We start from the raw sequence: 20,421 nt of genomic DNA on the forward strand, positions 1-20,421 counted from the left end.
ATACACACGGCAAGCTTCGCTTACCCCCATTTTCTAGACAAAGGAAGGGCTGGTGAATTTTTTTTTTTCTTTTTCGCCTTTTTGCTTTATGTGAAGGTCCGGTACATCGAACCCCAGAAATAATACTGTCCACAGAGCGCCCCAAATAATTTAATGTGATAGCTTTTCTACAGACAGTTTCGGTTTCGTTTCTACCGTGTTGTGACGTCATGACGCAGTATGCGTAGCGTGTGTGGTGGACACTCGCTCCGGCTAGGTCAGTCGTCCGCTATGCTGCTACATCGGCCTTCACAATGAGTGGCAGCAAATGAGGCGACCGAGCGAGCCGGAGCGAATGTCAAAACGTCGCACTGTCCTGCTCCCACGTGACCACATACTGTGTTTTGACGTCACAACACCGTATCATCATGGCATCATCCTAAAAAACAAAACCAATACTTACTGTAGAACAGCTATTATAAATTATTAAGGGCGCTCCGAGGCTTCTCACTACATTTTCTAGGATAGCCTAGGACCTCCATTCAACGCTAAAAAAGTTAAGTCGAAATTATCATGTTGTACCCCTTTTAATACAACGCTGTTTGTGATACAAAGATGCTACAAAGGCGCAAAGTTGATACAAAGGTGCTTCTTCTTTCTGGGGTTTTACGTGCCAAAACCAGTTCTGATTATGACGCACGCCGTAGTGGAGGGCTCCGGATTAATTTTGACCTCCTGGGGTTCTTTAACGCGCACTACAACGCAAGCACACGGGCGTTTTTGCATTTCGCCTCCATCGAAATGCGGCCGCCGCGGCCGGGATTCTATCCCGCGATCTCGTGCTCAGCAGCGCAACGCCTAAGCTGACTGAGCCACCCCGGCAGGTATACAAAGGTGCTAGAGTGCACAATGTGGCAGAAGGCAGTGAAAGTTTTCGCAAGTTTTGTTATTGAAGCTCTAGCAAAACAATTTTTTCCTTATAATGCTGTCATGGATTCCAGGAGATGGATGGAGTACTCTCTATTACGAAATGCTTGATAATTGTCAGAACAGTAGAAAGCGAAGCACATGGCAGTTTAACTTAAATATGGCTTCCGAGGTGCACTGGGTGCACCACAGCAGTCTCAGAGGCCATGGTCCACCTGAAATGCAAGAACTTTAATGATCACAATCCAAGGTAGTGTGTCACGTCTGGCAAGTAGCTGAGGTAGGTATTGCTTTCAGAGCAGTCATTAACATTAAATAACTGATGGATTACAGGTGTCAGCTTCTGAATTCCTTTCTTTTTGTGACCCCTAACCACACTCAGTGCCAGCATATGGCACAAACACACTCTTAAGATAAGCGCCTTTCTAGTGTCTTTTCATTGTCCCATCTAAAGAGGGCACTTGAAGGATGTCACTCCCATGTCCTCCAGCAGTTGTTTAATTAGTGTACACAAGTGACACTTGACTCGCACACTCAACGACAATGCTTAATGAATATAATTACGAACAGCCCAGGTTTGTAATGCAGCAGTTTATCAGATCAGTGATCACGGAAGTAAATAGAATTGATCTTGCGACAAAGTTGCAAGGATGACACTAAGAAGTACATGAAAATAAAAATGTATTTTTATTGCTGTTACTACATACAAAATTTGAATAGAGAGTATATGAGAAGTTGAGAGACACTGAGTTAACGTGACCTCTTGAAAATCACATCCCCCCAGAGCACACATTCTTCACATCTATAACAAATGCCTTGCCACAAGATGTAAATACACTTACAATTTCACGAGGTAAAAATGCTTTATGCAACACACACCAACCTTAATAGTTGGAAGTCCTGTGACCACTGAGTGACTTATGAAGTATGACATACTTTTTCTTCTTGCACATGAAGAAATTGTAAAACATTGCACAATCTGCCACATCGAACATTCATGTCCCCTGCATTTTATGTGTAGTAATGTTTCTCAACTAGTGGTAGCAAAATACACAATTTTAGTGAGGCTGAACAACAAATGCCTGCATCAGTAGAAAAGTCATGTTTCGAAACCAAGTGTGATTCATACAACAGATACATAGTACACACAGAGTATTTTTATATTATAAAACTGTGATTGAGCAAATAGAAACAGAACAATCAATGCTCAGAACAAACTATAGCGAAAAGGAGCTCTTAAAATATTGTGACGGAAGCTAGATGGAGGCAGGGGTCATGGCAGGGGAACAGGAGCAGGGGTCATGGCCTCAAGTTCGCGGCGTACAATACGTGTCAGCTGATCTGGTGGAACTGACGGTTGTGCAGCCATGCGGTCTTCGCAAGAGGGCGTTGCCGCCGTGTTGGGAAGCCGGGCAAATGAGTGGCCAATGCGCTGGCTTTTAGCCTGCTCAAAGCGCCGGCACTCCTTTATAATAGCGTCGACTGTTGAACAATTTCTACATATTAAAAGGTTGAAAGCGTCGTCGGCAATCCCTTTCAAGATATGCACAATTTTGTCCTCCTCTGGCATCTTCGGCGTCGGCCTTTCGGCATAGCACTAATATGTCTTCTATGTACGTGACGTAAGATTCAGTAGCCGTCTGCGCACGTGACGCGAGCGTCTTTGTCACGGCGATCTTCCGGCCAATGGGCTTCCCAAACAATTCTCGGAATTTTTCTTTGCAGGCGTCCCAGCTCCCAATCTCAGCTTCGTGATTATCGAACCATACCTTCGCAGTGCCTGTCAAGTAGAAGATTATATTTTCCAACATCATGGTAGGGTCCCATAGGTTGTTCTTACTCATGCATTCGTACTCCGCCAGCCAGTCTTCAACGTCCGCGTCACCGGAACCGGAGAATGTGCCAGGATCCCGGGGTTGCACAAGCACGACCGTTGAAGTGGCGGGCGCTGATGTAGACGCTGTGTCTTCCGCCATTGCAGACCGATGTCCGAAACGACGGCCGCTGCGAAGTTCCGTTGCGAGGCGAGATGTTCCCAGCACCTCCACCAAAGTGTGACGGAAGCGAGATGGAGGCGAAGGATATATTTACAGAATATATATAGAGGAGGCTAGGGCAAGAGATGTCTGATCCGGCCCAAGTGCTAGCGTCTTCATCGTCGTCTTTGTCGCTCTGCCAAGCATCGCGTTGATCCATGTATGGATCGCTCCGTAACAATATGTTAGTCTTCATAATATGAGTATTTAATGGTAATATTGCAAATAACAGTTTCTTTCAAATGCATTGGCAGTGTTGAACATAACTTCTGATGCCCTTCTGGGCTCTGAACCATACATAGCTTGTATTTTGATTAATTAAGCAGACTTCATTTCTCATTACATATCTGGAAGGCATCTTAAAAAGTGTTATATATGCAGGAACTGTGATAAAAGGCCACTGTCAATAGCAAGTATTATAGTACTTTGCACAAACTTACGTTGCACAAGCGAAAATAACAACCATCTTTTGAAAAGCCATCAGTTGTTGTCAGGTGATACTCATGCACAATTTCGCTAATTGCAAGAAAAACATCATTGCATTTTCTCTGGCATCTGCAACATCCTCTACATTATGAGCTTCACATTACTGTCAACATAATTAGCATTTCTCTACAATAATTAACGCAGTATTATACAGCATACATTGGTCCCAACACTTTGTTATTAATAGGAGAGCACCCTTAAATGGTCACACCTTAAATTTCACTGAAGTGTCAAGCTCCTTGTATCCAATCCTTTGGATCCCACAGTGTTGCATGGTCCACAACATGACCACACTTCTGCACAAAAGCTGTTTCAATGGCTTGTGACTGCTCCTTGTCAAAGTAGTTCTTCCAGTCTCCTATGATGCCTTTACGCACCATAACTTCAGGTGGTGGCGGTGGTCTGCTTAACGGATAATCCTTTTTAGCTGTCCAATTTTCAGGATCCTGGTTCCCAAGAGCCTTCTTGTAATTGGTGTTCAGGTACTCCTTCATGCAGTCAACGCTGCTGTTCTTTACTACTTCCTGGAATTTTTTTGAGTCAACACAAAGTAGTTCAGGGTCTTTAACACTGATAAACTTGGCGATCTTGAGTACAGCAGCTGCAGGATCCTTCTTCATGCTCTCGTAGGTTAGGAAAAGCACATTTGCTTCATTAACATGCGGATACCAGGAGACAATATGACTGAAGTAGTCCCCGAAACTTGTTGCTCCCTTTATGAAGAGCTGCAAATACTCATCAAATGTCCCATCCTCAAAGTTATAAATCTTTGTCTTCTTTGTGTGGTGGAAGTAGGACACACAACAGTCTTTGGGGTTTCTCACAACATATATGTATCTTGCTTGGGCATGCTTTGGGAGTAGCTCGTAAGCAAGGTGAGTAGTAATGATCCTGGGCTCTGGTAAAGCAGCTATGGTGTCCTTGCCAACCATCTCAAAGAAGGAAGTGGACAAGCCATAGTCACTTTCCTTAGTGGTGTTCTCACCCACAAGAAGTTGAACGATGCGTTTTGTCCAGTTTGTGCCACATTTTGGGAATGTGTCGATGAAGATGTCGCCAGCAGAAGCCTTGTATTCCAAGCAGGAGAGCAGCTTGGTGGGGTCAAAGCCAAGCGGAAGACGGATGCCATTTACATCTTGGTACAGTGGTTGACGGTTCTTGCTTCCCATAATCTGTGTCTGAAAGCAAGGTGAAAAAATATCGAGAACAACTTACTGTTCAGAGGTTGTGAATATACATGTTTCAGTCACCATCTTGAAAAATGAGTGCTTCCTCCCTGTATTGAAACATGTGGGTAACAGCGCAAACAGACGACCACAAGACGGGAGACACGTACACACAAGTGCTGACTAACAACTGATACTGACTGAAACTGACTAAAACACAAGCGCTGACTAACAACAGACACATTAGCACAGTTTTTAGAGGGAAGTGATCATGTTGGTTTCGGCTTTTCTGTAGATGTGCAGGACTTATTTATTCTGTTCCACAGAATCAACTACTAGTGTGTGTCAAAGAGTGCATTGAAGATAACGGTGACGTATCCTTCCAGAACACCGTCAGTTTTTCTGTTGATAATTTGCTGTCCTTATTGCAGTTTTATTTGAATGCCACTTTTATTGTATTTGACGAGCAGCCAGTTTTGCAGCGCAATGCTAACTGCATAGGGTCTTGCGTAGCCCCTATTCATTGTTATATTTTTCTGGGCAAGGTGGACGACACACTGGAACAGTTGTTTAATGGGGGGCAGGTTTTAAAAATTTTTAGGTATGTTGACGATTCTTTAGTGCTTTTAAAAAAGCAGCCCGCCTTCACCTACCCCTCTACTGTAGGTGAAGGTTTATCTATTTTTAGCAAACATCGACGTGGGTTGAGTTTCACCTACGAACTCCCGGACTTTTCAATTGTACAGTTTTTAGACCTTAAAATCACGTTCTGTGATGAACACATGTGCTAGGGCTACTACCCACGGGCTAAGAAGGAGTTGCTACCCTTTGACTCAGCACATTCCAAGACAATTAAGAGAGGAATAGCGATGATGTGTATGGAATCAGCTCTCCAAAAATCGTGCCCACATCAGATTAAGCCCAGCTTTAATAATCAGCTAAGCCATCTTTTGGCTGCGGGGTTCCCCGTCTCGGTCTTGACTGCCGTTTTAGCAACTCTCCTTCAAAAATTCAAGCGTGGATAGGTAAGTACAACGGCTGAGGATCACCTAGCAGGCACCCAGGCCTGGGGTGGTCCCCCTTACATCCATAAACTTTCCCAGAATCTTAAGAAGGTGGCAAGTAGACACGGCGTGCCAATTAGTTTCTCTGCCCCAAATAAGCTGGGAGAGTTGTGTCCACGTATCTGTAACGCCAGTAAACGTGGATGCAAGAAGAACCAAAACCACCGTTCGTTAAATGTTCCACTGGAGTGGCCCGTGTATTGCATTTCCATGGGATGTGGGATGTTCTACGTCGGCGAAACTGGTCGCTGTGTCAATGACCATTTAGGGAAAAATGCTCTAAACCTGAAAAATCTAGATGATAAATATGCACATGTAGTTGCACACGTCAGCAAGTGTACAGATTGTGTGGCCCAGTTGAAAGAGACGGACGATTCTAGGAAAGAGCAGTGACAAGACCGCGCACATCCAGTTTAGAAGCCTACCACATTAGAAAACTTGGTAGCAAGTGCATTTGCACCTCTTCCCTTGCTCTCTTTCATGCTGAATTTGATCTTGTGGGTGCAGCTATCGGGGCTCAGATTGAAAAGAAAAATCATTGATTGCGTTTTGTTGCGCTTCATTCGTAGTATTGCACTTGTGTTGTTGGCTCGCTTTCACCCTTGATATGTTTCCCCTTCATTTCCCTTGCTTCACTGTGGCATTTATAAGGTGTGTTTCCTTGCAAATAAAACCAGTTGTTAGTCATCGCTTGTGTGTACGTGTCTCCCTTCTTGTGGTCGTCTGTTTGCAGCTGTTACCCACATGTTTCAAGATGAACCAACTCGCCCAGAAATAAGTATTGATGTCCCTCCCTGTATGTTCTGTCTACAAGCCCCGTCCCGCCAAAAGAGTACTAAATGCCGCATAAATTAATTATGGTGCGCTTGAAATAAAGCAACCAAAGTACCAAATGGAATGTGTAATGAAACATTTATTTTGCCAAGGAAATCACCAGTTTTGTAATTTTCTACTAGGTCTGGCTACATCGCACATTTATAACACGGGTGGGTTAGAAGCTTTTGCTGCGTGCATATTTATGCATAAGCACTATAACAAAGCTGTTGACGAAATGCATAGACAGGAATGTTCTTGTGACGCCATACGATTTAGAACGTGCACGCACTGACCTGAACAACACAAGTTATCTCGGATGAAGGAAAGAAAACGGACCGATGTCATTTTTGAAAGCGCATGCGTTCGCGTTCAGCTTCTAAATTTCATGCTGCTTCACTGTCACTGCAATGATCAATGCTGCCTTTTCGCGGTCTAGACTGGTGTCGTATAACCTTTTTATGCGTGAACAAGATACCAGCGGCGAATATTGAACTTCGAATCAAGAAGAGATAATGAAACATAGCTACTCGTCCACCCTCATACCAACATTGCCAAGTGGCACACGTGCTAGCGAAAATGCAAGCGTCGCGCGAAAGCAAATTTCAGCGAAAGCCTCCGATTTCCCTTGTCGTTCTGAACGACTTCCGGACAATCAAAAGCGCACTCACCTGCAGCGCTCAACGACGACTGTGCAAGGAGGTACTCGAACGAGCTCGACCGCTTTCTTTATTTGCTCCCCCGGTGGGTAATCTAGAGCACTGGCACTGATGGATAAGTTGTTGACACAGCAAGACAATCGTGTCTGGCCAAAGTTTCAGGTGAATTGACACCGCCAGCTGTTCCAGCTGACGGACGCTACCGCAGCTCCGGTGGCCACCCTCCTAATTCCGCATCCCGCCTGCTGTCGCGCTAACAACCGGCGGGCTCGACCGCTGCAGTAGTTTAGTTTTTCGCCGCTAGAGGCGATAGCATACTGAAAAAACGAGGTTGGAGAACGGATCGCCGGCGCGATATTCAAAACTATACCGCGACTTCATTTTTTACATTGCGTCCGTTTCTGCAAAATGTGAGTTGGACGTCAACGTTAGCGTTCGCTGCGCCTCCTAAAAGTCATCCGAAAAATTCTGGCAGAACGCATCTCACGATGAATGCAGGTGTTAATTCGATTAGCATTGAAGCAATGTGGCTACACACCGTATTGCCCCCGCTGAAAAGCGTCATGTGTACTTGGCATGTATGCAGCCAGGCTACTCTCTCGCGCATCCCTCTAGACCATTGGCGTAGCCAGGGGGGGGGGGGGGGGGGGGGGGGGCGTCGGAACTCCCCCCCCCCCCCCTTTCTCACGGAACAGAAACTTTCAAAAGGTGGGCTCCGAAAGAGCGACATGAATGAAAGGGAAAGCTTGAATGTTAAAGCAAGGCGAGCGCTAGTGGCGGTCCGGAGGGGGGGGGGGGGGGGCGTGTTGTCATGGGGGCGGTATACCCTGCCCCAGAACAGAACATTGCGGCCTCTACCTCCTTCCGGATCGGGCTGACCATAACTGCTGAGGGGTACCAGCGCTAAAAATTCCACACACAGATAAAGATGGGACGAGCGCGTGTATAAAACTTGGGGGCATTGTTGCTCCCCACCAGGCCTTCGTGTCGTCGAAGAGAGAGAGAGAGAGAGAGAGAGAATTAACTTTATTAATGGTCCTGAAGAGCTTCTCATTTCTGGTACTTGACCGAACCGTCGATCACGCTTCGCGGAAGAAAAGCATTCTGAAAATATTGCGACTTCCTTGTCTAGGTAACGCATAATAAGCACCCTCCCCCCCCCCCTTCTTTTTTTTTTCTTCGTTTTCCTTGCCTTGTCTCTGACTTTGATTAGATGTTAATAAACTTGAGAAGAGCTTGCTCTTAGGCTAGTTTGTACCGGCTGTTAAGAGCGAAAACAGGGAAATAAACGGGACAAGAAAGACCTACAGAACGCTGATTGGGGCACGGCAAATATATATGAAGAACGGAGGTGCTGGGCCAGGGAAGCTAAGAAACCGCCACAACAAACAAGAAGGAGGACAGGTAGGTTAATGGCCTCGAATTCTGCGCAGAAACAGAAATATAGGAATGCTAGGGGCCACCATGCCGTTCAAAAATCCGGTGAATGTTGAAGAGTGCGACAGTGACTAACGGAAAAGCATTTTAAGAAGGGGAGTGAGGTGATGGATGTCGGCGGATAATTAAGGGCACAGAGAGAGCGTCTTGTCCCTGCCCGATCGCTCAGCACCAGACAGCCGTAGCCAGTCGCCTAGATGAGGCTCACCTACCCTGTCGTAACACGTGCTGCTTGCTGCGGAGAGCCCAGCCTAACTAAACGTCTCTGCAATTTTCAGAATAGGCGGGTGTCAAGAGGCACGACCCTTTCAAATCCATCGGAGCTATTGGCCCTAATTTTACTGCGAACTACGGATGCCGTAATTTTCGCAAAGGCTTCTAAACAGAAGTAGCCCTGCTTCGGACTGTCTGACTCATCAACTCCTGAGTGTGATCAAATAACAATTAATATGCGTCGCGTGATAGCTACAATGCCATGATCGCAAATTACATCCAAACATCTCTTCAAATAAGTCGGACAGAAGGTCACCGAAAGTGAGTGATACTTGCATCATATGATACTATCGAAGTTCTAGTGCAAAGCTTCGTTCCTCCATTTTTAAATCTAGAATAATGTAGCATGCCCACAACGTCGAAAGCGCGATTGAGTGATAGGCGACCTAGTGTGCCTCGATCCGCGCTGACATCGAGGCACCCTAAGGCGACCTGCAAAATAGCGCCCTCTTCCTTACGTAGCCGTACCACTCACAAGAAAATCGGGGCTGCAACAAGCCTGGCCTGCAAACAAGAAGACAAACAGATAGTGCGCTGTTTTGGTTTTGTTTGGCCCTGGTTTTCGCGCTGTTCGTTTTTCCAAGTCGTGTACCACCTAGGTCATATAGGCGGTCATAGGCGAATAAATGCATCAATTCGTAAACGAAATTTTATATTTTTTAATATCATTTTTAAACACAGCATAAGTATGATAGCAAAATTTGATGCGAAGTGGCTGCACGCCTTAGCAATGTAAAACTTTTGTCAGAAGTTAAGCAAAGCAAAGTATTGTTTCGGAAACGCAAAAACCGGCATCCTCGATTGTTGCTAAAGCATGATTGTCCGTGTCCGGGGAGTGCTAGGAGTTTGTATTTGCATGGTGTACAACCCCATATATATATATATATATATATATATATATATATATATATATATATATATATATATATATATATATATGGGGAGCGCACAAAGAGCCATGGTACGAAAAATGTTAGGCCTAACGTTAAGAGACAGGAAGAGAACAGTGTGGACCAGAAAGCAAATGGGGATAGCCGATATTGTATAGTTGAAATTAAGAGGAAAAAATGGAGCTGGGCAGGGGCCATGTAATGCGTTGAAGAGCGGCGCACACCCAGTGACCCAATTAAGCTGGTTCAACGAATGGTATCAAACACGGTCCCCTCAGCGCAGCATCCCGATGATGTACCCATTAAACCTAATGAACCGAGCTGGTGGGAAAGAGGTTAGGCATGGACAGACGGACAGACAGCCAAACAAGCACAGAGCGAATTGGATAATGTTCATAAAGAATCCTAATTTGAATACAGTTGTTCTATTATGCCGGCCCCGTAATTTTCTGGCGCGCTTTTTCCAAATCACATCATTCTCGCTTTCTTTCCCGTCATCGTGTGCTAGAATCGATACCAGGAATTATAGCTCTACAAGATGTCGGGCAACAGGCAGCCAAACTTTCCTCGTACACGGCTTACGCTAGTGCCGATAGTAATTCGGCAGTCACGTTTGTCAATAATCAATATGCAGCTTTACAGCATGACCTCGACCTCAGAGCCGCTGCCTTACAATATGTATTCGTCCAATTTCTGCCACGCAAAAAATGCCATCAATCAATATACGTCCTAAATATATACAGCCGGCCTGCGGACCGACACCATACGTTTACGGAGGTCATTCGCAAGGCCAAATCCATGGCAGCACGGGCTCCTTTGATAGTGGTAGGCGACTTCAACGCCAAACATGCGGATTGGGGCTACGTCATTGAAGACGTTAAAGGGCGTAAATTACATACCCTAATGACGCTCGAAGGGATCACGTTACTCACTGACGCGGACCATCCCACGCGGCTTGGCAACAGCGTATCGCGAGACACATGCCCGGATCTCACCATGACTCTAAATGCTCCGCAACCAAAATGGCTAAACTCCGAGGAAGCGCTGGGCAGCGATCATTACATCATCCATACCACCATAACATATGGTCGGCATAAACTCCGCAATAAATCAACACAACTGGTTGACTGGCAAGCCTTTCGCAAGACGGAGCCGTTTCACCAGCCGCCCAATTCATATGACGAATGGGCACGAACCCTTATAAAACTAAAGCAGGAAGTGACCAAGACAATCTCAACTAACCCGGAAACACCAGCAGTTGATCTGCTGGTGTTTCCATCTGCTCCATCTCTGGGACGCAAGACATCAACTGACCAGACGATGGAAGCGCCGGGTCGTTCTTCACACCTTCGAAATTTCATCATTTCCGCATAAGAGGGAGAAAATCGCATGACTTAAATTAATAACGTATTCATAAGCTGAACGGCTGTTTTTGTTGGAATTCAACCTTGCTAGCACATTTTGGGAAAGACAATTCGTATGCCACAAAGAAGGGAAAGAAAGCGGGAATTATAGTGTAGTAACGGGGCAAAATGTCTCATACAAAAAGACACACGTTGAAAATGATCAACGCGGTGTGTCCTCTTCATCTGAGTCAACTATGTTAATTCAAAATTAACCAATTTAGCCCAGTGAAGATGTTTGGGCTACCCCCCCCCCCCCCAAAAAAAAAAAAAAAAAGTGGCTGTCTTTTTCACATCGAAATCCAAACAATTCAGGGTGGTTGGGTGGGAAGAGGGGACAAGATGTTGCACGTTGCACCATAGAGGGCCTCATTTTATTTTCATGATAGCACAGACATACAATATTTCAACTTTTCTTGCGATTTAGTGCTTGAAAGGAATCACGGTTTTAAAACTCAGACAGCTAGAAGAGAAATGGAGTGGAACACATTACAAATATCATTAGCAACTGAGACAGCCGGAGTTACTCACCTCAAGAAATGTTCAAGGGAATTATGTTATCATAAGAACTGCATCATTTGCAGAATTACGTAATGAAGTCGGCAATGTTGAACACCTCGATTCATCGGGTTTCGGCAACTTGCAGTACGACACTTTTAAAGCGTGCTCCGCATGTTACCTTACAGATGAAGTTTCAGGATAGGCCCAAATGGTGGTCCGGAACAGGAGGGCTACGCTCGCCATATTTATTCATTTATTTATTTCGAAGGCGGACGTCGGGAAGCAGGTTATGCATATGTTCTAATTTTCTCGCTAATTAGTTAAACACACTATTAAGCTATTTAAATTGCGCATTTACGAGGCTACTGACAATTCAAAGTGTGTTTATATCTACTGAAGCGGGGATCTCACATCAGCCTTCAAATTGCACGACAACTTCTCGTAGTCCCTGCAGCACGAGAAAGATTCTCTCTCCTTCTCTCTCGCTCTCTCTCTCTCTCTCTCTCGCTCTCTCTCTCTCTCTCTCTCTCTTTTTTTTTTTTTTTTTTAACAGATAAACTGGAACATGTGTGCTTGGGGAGCTCAGGAAACGACGTGCACAGGAAACATCAGCTGTTGACGTCTTATGACACTAGAGTTGTATCCACTCGCCTGATGAAGTCGAGAGAAATCGTTCTAAATAATGAAATCAAATTCAGAACTATGTTCACTTGCACGTGATGGCTGGCACACGGCCTATTTCGAGGGGGGGGGATCGGTGTGAGGACGGCGCACACAGGGCAAGAAGACACAACGAAACGCAACAGCGCTTTGTTATGTCTTCTTCTTGCGATTGGGTCCATCTTCACACTTCTTTTTTTTTTTTTAATCATTTAAATTCCGATCACCGAAAGCCGCGTCGCGGACGCGCTTTGCGCATGCTTCTGCCTCTATTGACAATGACACATAACAGCCTCTGCTAGCACCGCTTGACAATTGTTCATTTTCAAACGTTTGGTTAACCTAATGCTGATATGCTAAAAAACAAGTATGAAGGAATGAGCAGTACTATAAGAAAAAAAAAAACGTTAGAACAATGATGACGTGGTTAACTTCGAACTAAATAATTATTCCCTAAGATTAGGGACATGTGTACGCTGCGAAGTATAAACAGAAGAATTATTGTTAGAAGTGTATGTTCTTCGAATATTTCCCCGTACAACCACGTTGCTGGATTTCGTGAACAGATGGGCGTTATCAGAAGCCAGAAGTACCGCTGTGAGTGGTACTGTATGGTGGGAGCTGGTGCGCTGTGACCTCACATTTCCCAGCCCTATTGTGGCTGTGCGATCTGTGAGAAAAGCCCTCACGTATAGTTGTACGTTCGTCGGACGCGATTCGTGTCACAGAGATTGGCTAGATATGGCTTCGTGCCCCGCGTTGTCAAAGGCTCTCTTTAGGTCTAGTGCGAGAATTGCTTTTGGGCAGCACGGCGTTGCTGCAGTCAGTACTTCCTCTTTGAGCTGCAGAAGCACGTCTTGCGTTGACTAGTTGGGCCGAAAACCAAACATCGTGTTCGACATCGGTTGACGTTATTCGAGATGCGTCTGTAGCCTGTCTAAAATAACACGTTCCACCAATTTACGGAGGCAAGACGTGAGCGAAATGGGTCTTAGTTCTCCAGGCAGGGCGTTTTTCCTGGCTTTGGTATCAGCGTAATCTCCGCATGCTTGAATTCCGGGGGGAAGGTCCCTCTGCTCCAGTGTGCATTGAAGAGTTCCAGTATTGCCTGCACGGTTGCATCGTCCAGGTTACGTAGCAACATGTTGGTGATTCCGTCCTTCCCCGGAGTGGTGTTTCGAGTGAGTCTTGCGATCGCTCCTGTCAGCTCGGAACTCGTTATGTCCCGGTCGAGATCGCTGTTTTCCAGTCCGGCCTAGTGAGCCACTGGCTTTCGACCGAGTATCGGCTGGTCAATGTATCTACTTTGTAGCGCACACAATAGCTGATCGTCTGTGCCTCCGAAGTTGCGTAGTACTCGATCCGACAACCCAGAGCAAGAGAGAAAGCAAGCACACGATAAGAGTCGGATTGAAGATTAATCTGCAGAAGGCAAATATAATGCTCAATAGACTGGCAAGGGAACAAGAATTCAGGATCGCCAGTCAGCCTGTAAAGGAGTACGTTGATCTAGGTCAATTATTCACAGGTGACCCTGATCATGAGAAAGAAGTTTACAGAAGAATAAAATTGGGCTGGAGTGCATACGGCAGGCATTACCAAATCCTGACTGGGAGCTTACCACTGTCGTTGAAAAGAAAAGTGTACAATCATTGCATTCTAACGGTGCTAACATATATGTGGCAGAAACTTGGAGATTAATGAAGAAACTCGAGAACAAGTTAAGGACCGCACGAAGAGCGATGGAACGAAAAATGTTAGGCCTAACGTTAAGAGACAGGAAGACAGTGGCGTGGATCAGAGAGCAAATGGGGATAGCCGATATTCTAGTTGACATTACGAAGAAAAAATGGAGTTGGGCAGGCCATGTAAGGCGTAGGATGGATAACCTGTGGACCATTAGAGTTGCAGAATGAATACCAAGAGAAGGGAAGCGCAGTAGAGGATGGCAGAAAACTAGGTGGGGTGAAGAAGTCAGGAAATTTGCAGGCGCAAGTTGGAATCAGCTAGCGCAAGACAGGGGTAATTGGAGATCGCAGAAAGAGGCCTTCGTCCAGCAGTGGGCATAAATATAGGCTGTTGTTGATGATGATACTTATGCTCAATTTCACTAATTGCAATAAAAACATCACAGCACATTCTCTGGCATCTGCAACATCCTATATACTATGAGCTTCACATCACTGTAAACATAATGAGCATTTCTCTACAGTATTCATTGCAGAAATGTATATCATACACTGGTCCGAACACTTTATTAACGAAGAGCACCTATAAAATGGTCACACCTGGAAGTGTGCAGAAGTGTCAAGCTCCTTGTATCCAATCCTTTGGGTCCCAAAGCGTTGCATGGTCCACAACATGACCACACTTCTGCACAAACGCTGTTTCAATGGCTTTTGACTGCTCCTTGTCAAAGTAGTTCTTCCAGTCTCCTATGATGCCTTTGCGCACCATTACTTCAGGAGGTGGCGGTGGTCTGCTTAATGGGTAATCCTTTTTAGCTGTCCAATTTTCTGGATCCTGGTTCCCAAGAGCCTTCTTGTAATTGGTGTTCAGGTATTCCTTCATGCAGTCAACGCTGCTGTTTTTTACTACTTCCTGGAATTTTTTTGAGTCAACACAAAGTAGCTCAGGGTCTTTAACACTGATAAACTTGGCTATCTTGAGTATAGCTGCTGCAGGTTCCTTCTTCATGCTCTCGTAGGTTAGGAAAAGCACATTTGGCTCATTAACATGCGGATACCAGGAGACAAGATGACTGAAGTAGTCCCCACAACTTGTTGCTCCTTTAATGAAGAGCTGCAAATACTCATCAAATGTGCCATTCTCAAAGTTGTAACTCTTTGTCTTTTTTGTGTGGTGGAAGTAGGACACACAACAGTCTTTGGGGTTTCTCACAACATATATGTATCTCGCCTGCGCATGCTTTGGGACTAGCTCGTAAGTAAGGTGAGTAGTAATGAGCCTGGGCTCTGGTAAAGCAGCTATGGTGTCCTTGCCAACCATCTCGAAGAAGGAAGTGGACAAGGCATAGTCACTCTCCTTAGTGGTGTTCTCACCCACAAGGAGTTGAACGATGCGTTTTGTCCAATTTGTGCCACATTTTGGGAATGTGTTGATGAAGATGTCGCCGGCAGAAGCCTTGTATTCCAAGCAGGAGAGCAGCTTGGTGGGGTCAAAGCCAAGTGGAATACGGATGCCATTTACTTCTTGGTACAGTGGTTGACGGTTCTTGCTTCCCATAATCTGTGCCTGAAAGCAAGGTGAAAAAATATTGAGTACAACTTACTGTTCAGAGGTTGTGAAACGACATGTTTCAGTCACCATCTTGAAAAATGAGTTCTCCCTCCCTGTATGGTATGTCTACAAGCACCGTCCCGCCAAACTGAGGTACTAAGTGCCGCATGCAATAATTAATTATGGTGAACTTGAAATAAAGCAACCAAGGTACCAAATGGCAGGGGTAATGAAACATATATTTTGCCAAGGAAATCACCAGTTTTGTAATCTACTCACTCTGGCTACATCACATATTTATATCACAGGTGACGCAGCTTTTGCTGCATGCATATTTGTGTATGAGCACGATAACAAAGCTGTTGGCGAAATTCACAGACTGGATGGTTCTTGTGACGGTATACGCTTCAGAAAATGCACGCACTGATCTGAACAACACACCAGTTATTTCGAACAGAGGAAGGACCACGGACGCAGGTCATTGTTCACAAATGCATGCGTTCTCGTTCAGATTGTAAATTTCATGCTGCTTCGCCGTGATTGCAATGATCGATGCTGCCTTTTCATGGTCTAGACTGGCGTCGTGTAACCTTTGGGCGTGAACAAGATAACAGCGGCGAATATTGAACTTCAAATAGAGAAGAGATAATGGTACATAGCTACTCGTCCACTCTAATACCAACGGCAGTGGCTATTCTCCCGGCAGCCGGGAGAACATCTGCAACGAATTTCTGCCGGCGCTCACCTCCTATTTGCTCTTGGAAGGTTAGGGTATCTTATGTTAGGTTAGGTTATGTTACATAAGGTTAGATTACGTGAAATTAGGTTATGTGATGTTACGTTAGGGCGCCCGTACCTGCAGGCCGTTTTTCCCCGGCAATTTGTCATGTGACTTCCGAGCGCCAATAGGAGGTGCGCGACGGGAGAAATGCTGCCGGGAGAATAGACTCACCCAATACCAACATCTGCCAAGTGGCACACGTACTGGCGAAAATACAAGCGTCGCGCGAAAGCAAGTTGCAACGAAAGCCTCCTGTTTCCCTTGCCATTCTGAACGACTTCCGGGCAATAAAAAGCACACTCACCTGCAGCGCTCAACGACGACTGTGCAAAGAGGAACGAGCTCGACCGCTTTGTTTATTTGCTCCCCCGCTAAGTAGTCTTTGTTGTTGTTGTTGTTGTTGCCTATCACGTCTGTGGCTGCTACCCACGACGGGGGATTGGCCAAGAAATGAGTGGATTATCCCAAATTATTAGGGAGCATAAATTTCCGAATATCTATGGAAACAGCGTTGAACAGTGTAGAATTATCTGTTAAAATAAAACCGGGAAGGTAATATTGGATGAGTAATAATTAATTTAAAAGTAAAAAATAAAAGATACAATTTAGCAGTGAATTCAGGTTGGATTATGTAAGAAATGTTTGGACAACGGAGCAAGCATCCCTGTGGCTGAATTCCAAAGTGGTAGCCCCGAAAGAAAGAACAGCAGGTACCGTTAAGTACAGGCCAAGTCTTCGAAAAGGTATTTAAAATAATCTTTTTGTTGCCGCAGTAAAGCGGCGACAGGATAGAAGAAAGTGATGTATTGTATCTTCCTCATTACAAAACGAGCAAAGGGGGGAGGGAACTAAACCCGACCTGCGTAAGTAGAAATTCAGAGAGGGAATGTGGCGACGTAATTTGGTGAGCGAGACCTCAAGCAGGCTTTGTGTTAGTACAGAATTCGCTACGCCAGGGAAATGCCAGATGCTTATAATCTGGAGAAGCAGTCAGGTAGAGCACTGGCACTGATGGATGTGTTGTCGACACAGCAAGACAATTGTTCCTGGTCAATATTTCAGGTGAATTGACACCACCAGCTGCTCCAGCCGACGGACTCTTCCGCAGCTCCGGTGGCCACCCTCATAATTCCGTATCCCTTCTGCTGTCGCGCTAAAGACCGGCGGGCACGACCGCTTCCGTAGTTTAGTGTTTAGTCGCTAGAGGGCGTTAGTATAAATAAAGTATGTAAGTAGAAGAAAGACTCCGAGCAGCCGAGGAAGAACTGAACAGGGCCACCATTACGAACAGTGACTATGAAACGCCGGCTCCCGGCGAAACAACCGGAAGTGCCCACAAAGCGCATAGAATGCTTGAAACATGCAGGGTGGGCAGCTGGGAGGAGGGTCACCTACCTTGAAGCTGCCACGAGGGAAAGCAGGAACGCAGGGGGCCAATGCCCTGTATCAAATCCGAATCACGCGGACAAGGAGGAGAACGGGAAGCAGGGTGAGACCTCGTCAGGAGGGGAGAGGGAAAAGGTCATAATCACCGGGGACTCAAATCTGTCTAGGAGCTCGGAGGCAATTGTGGAGCGGGTGAAAGTCGACAAAAGAGTGGCGGTAGGGACGTTTCCAGGGAGGGCACTGGGCGATGTCATGGAGCGAGCTAGAGAAAGGCTCGCGGAGAATGCGCAGGCACGCAACCTTGTAGTAGTAGTGGGCGGCCCAAATGATGTGCTGAGCAGGAAAGTGGCGGCACTAGCCCAGTGTTTGGCGAAGGGTGTAAACGATCGATTTACGCGGTGTGTCTCCACAGGTGCAGATTGTGGTATGCACTGTGCCGAAGGTACCTGTACGTGACATTAACGTACAAAAAGCAGTTGTGGCCACTAATGAGACGATTTGAAAAGTGAGCCGAGAGAAAGGTTTCGAGGTTGTGGAAGTCAATAGGGAAGTGAGAAGGTATGGTGGCTTTCAAAGAGACGGAATCCACTTCGATCACAGGCTTGGACGTGAAGTGGGCTGGTGGCTCGCTGGTCATGCAATTGCTTTTTGGGGGGGCCCACGGGCGCTCAGGAGGCCAGGGTAGATAGTTTTAGATTAGGGAGACCCAAGCGTTGGGGCCCCCTAGCTCTTGGGGCCGCGGTACTGCGCATGTGCAGACGTTTTAAATTAGGGGGACGCAAGCGTTGGGGCCCAACGCTTGCGTCCTCCTAATCTAAAACTCTATAATGAAGAAGGTCCCTTAGGGGAACCTCTGACTAGCAGCACCGGTAGCAATAGAAAAACGAGAAAGAAAAGAGCTCGCTGTGCAATAGGTTACATTAACATGCAGGATGGTAGAAGAAAGTAAAAGTGCTTAGAGATTGAGGAGCAGTTCAATAGAGAACAAATAGGTGTGTACGCGGCTACAGAAACGCACCTTAGAGACTTAATCGCGAGACACAAGGTGCGATTTTGCGTGCGATCCGTCGTACGACGCGTTGGAGTACGACTTGCCGCATACGACGATTCGGGACACATGGTACGAACGATGTGCCGTGCGTAGCTCCGCCCACAACCGGCGGTCCTGCATGGACGCTCGGAATACTGCGGGACTTCGCAAAGTGAAAGCAAACGTCTTTGCACAGTTCTCTAGTTTCGCACAAACGATCACAATAAAAAAATCACAGCATATCCACGAAGTGAATGATGATGAGTGGGCGAAGCACCGGGGGATCATTCGGGTAAACCACAGCTACGGACGAGAGATAAAGAGAGCTCGCGTCGGGAACGAGAGAGAAAATTACACCATCTTCCCGTAGGAGAACCCTGAGTAGTATGCGAAGCAGCCATGGGGTCGACTCAAGGTAGTTTAATCAACTGTATAAACTTGGACATGCAGCAGCACCAGCAACGCGCAGAACTGTTGTCGACGCCGTCGGCGTTTCGCCCGCGTTCGCACCGAACGCGCTCAAAGCGGAACCGGAACCGGAAGTGGAAGCGGAACCAGAACGCCATCTAGTGAACACTTCATAAAACTACAGGTGGCTACGGACACACAACGCCATCTATTGAGCAATTCATAAACCAGAGGTGGCTACATACTACTACTACTACTACTACTACTACTACTACTACTACTACTACTACTACTACTACTACTACTACTACAGAGGAGGGAACGACCCACACCCTAAGGAGCTTCGCCACTAAAACGCGTCTGTGCGAGCAGCGTAGACGTGTTTCAGCAAGGCCGTGTCCAGTGTCCACAGTGTGGGCTCCGTCGACAGCCGCCGATGGCTAGGAGCTGCCAGGTCATGGAGGAAGGAAAAAACTTTTCCTTCCAGGCCACGAAGGAAGGAAAAGTATTTTTCTACCTCCATGTGCCAGGCCTAGCTCGCTGGGCCGTCGAATCCGAGACCGGTGCCGCTTGCGACACGACCGCTTGTAGCTCGTAATAAACCTCCTACATTGGTCAGCACAACGTGTACACAGTTATATATGTCGTGCTTAAATTGCAATACATTTGATTTTATCGGCGCGGACGGAAGCGAACGAGCAAGCCAGGCGAGCTTGCGATCGCTGGGAGACGATATATAGGCCTAGCTCGCTGGCCGTCGGATCCGGGGTCGACAGCCCTTGCGATCCGTCCACGGCTCGTTATAAAGCGTCCATATTTGTCAGCACAATCAACGTCTGAATAATTATGTCGCTCATAAGTGGCAATACAATTAGTTTTCCCGACGCCGTTGGTAGCGTTGAGAAAACACGCCAGACAGGCGAGCCGCTTCGCATAGACGACTGCTGTGGCGGCTGCGCTGACCGCTTCCGAATCGATACCACGTCAACGATTTTATTTTATTTATTTTTATTTTCGAATACTGTTAGCCCTTCCGGGCTGTTACAGGGTGGGAAGGGTACATTCAATCAATACAGCACAGTTCCAGCTCTTTTTCAAAAGTTTCTACTACTTCGCGCAACGTTTTATAACATGCACAATTTTGAGTTCACTTCATTCCACAACTTATTTCGTGTCAGAAACAAAGTGTACCCGATTTTTGTGTCGCCGTCAGCGGCAAAGAGGCCAGCATCTCGACCAGGGTAAAAAAAAAAAGCACCGGGACGATCGGAGCGCTTGCTCG

At 46.2% G+C, this 20,421-nt stretch overlaps 2 protein-coding genes across 4 annotated transcripts; both read right to left on the reverse strand.

The window, feature by feature from the left end:
• Nucleotides 1-1,570: 1,570 nt before the first annotated feature.
• Nucleotides 1,571-7,346, reverse strand: LOC119461510 (sulfotransferase ssu-1). Of its 3 annotated transcripts, none has more exons than XM_049673141.1 (2): nucleotides 7,143-7,346; nucleotides 1,571-4,600 (listed from the first exon to the last, which is right to left on the reverse strand). In XM_049673141.1, exon 2 carries the CDS (start codon nucleotides 4,595-4,597, stop codon nucleotides 3,659-3,661), a length of 939 nt encoding a protein of 312 aa, XP_049529098.1. In that variant the 5' UTR covers nucleotides 4,598-4,600; nucleotides 7,143-7,346; the 3' UTR covers nucleotides 1,571-3,658. The 3 variants fall into 3 exon arrangements, with proteins under 3 accessions (XP_049529098.1, XP_037578775.1, XP_049529096.1); XM_037722847.2 differs by having other exon boundaries at nucleotides 1,571-4,606; XM_049673139.1 differs by having other exon boundaries at nucleotides 7,139-7,346.
• A 7,043-nt stretch (nucleotides 7,347-14,389) lies between these two features.
• On the reverse strand, nucleotides 14,390-15,618 carry LOC119461511 (sulfotransferase ssu-1-like). The gene has a single exon (XM_037722849.2). The coding sequence runs from the start codon at nucleotides 15,538-15,540 to the stop codon at nucleotides 14,602-14,604; it is 939 nt and encodes a 312-aa protein (XP_037578777.1). The 5' UTR covers nucleotides 15,541-15,618; the 3' UTR covers nucleotides 14,390-14,601.
• Between the last annotated feature and the right edge of the window lie 4,803 nt (nucleotides 15,619-20,421).

Source organism: Dermacentor silvarum, chromosome 8 (assembly GCF_013339745.2).
Source record: "Dermacentor silvarum isolate Dsil-2018 chromosome 8, BIME_Dsil_1.4, whole genome shotgun sequence".
Lineage (NCBI taxonomy): Eukaryota > Metazoa > Arthropoda > Arachnida > Ixodida > Ixodidae > Dermacentor > Dermacentor silvarum.

Coding starts and splice junctions, on each gene's coding strand:
- LOC119461510 (XM_049673141.1), bottom strand. CDS start 4,597: ATGGGAAGCAAGAACCGTCAACCACTGTACCAAGATGTAAATGGCATC.
- LOC119461511 (XM_037722849.2), bottom strand. CDS start 15,540: ATGGGAAGCAAGAACCGTCAACCACTGTACCAAGAAGTAAATGGCATC.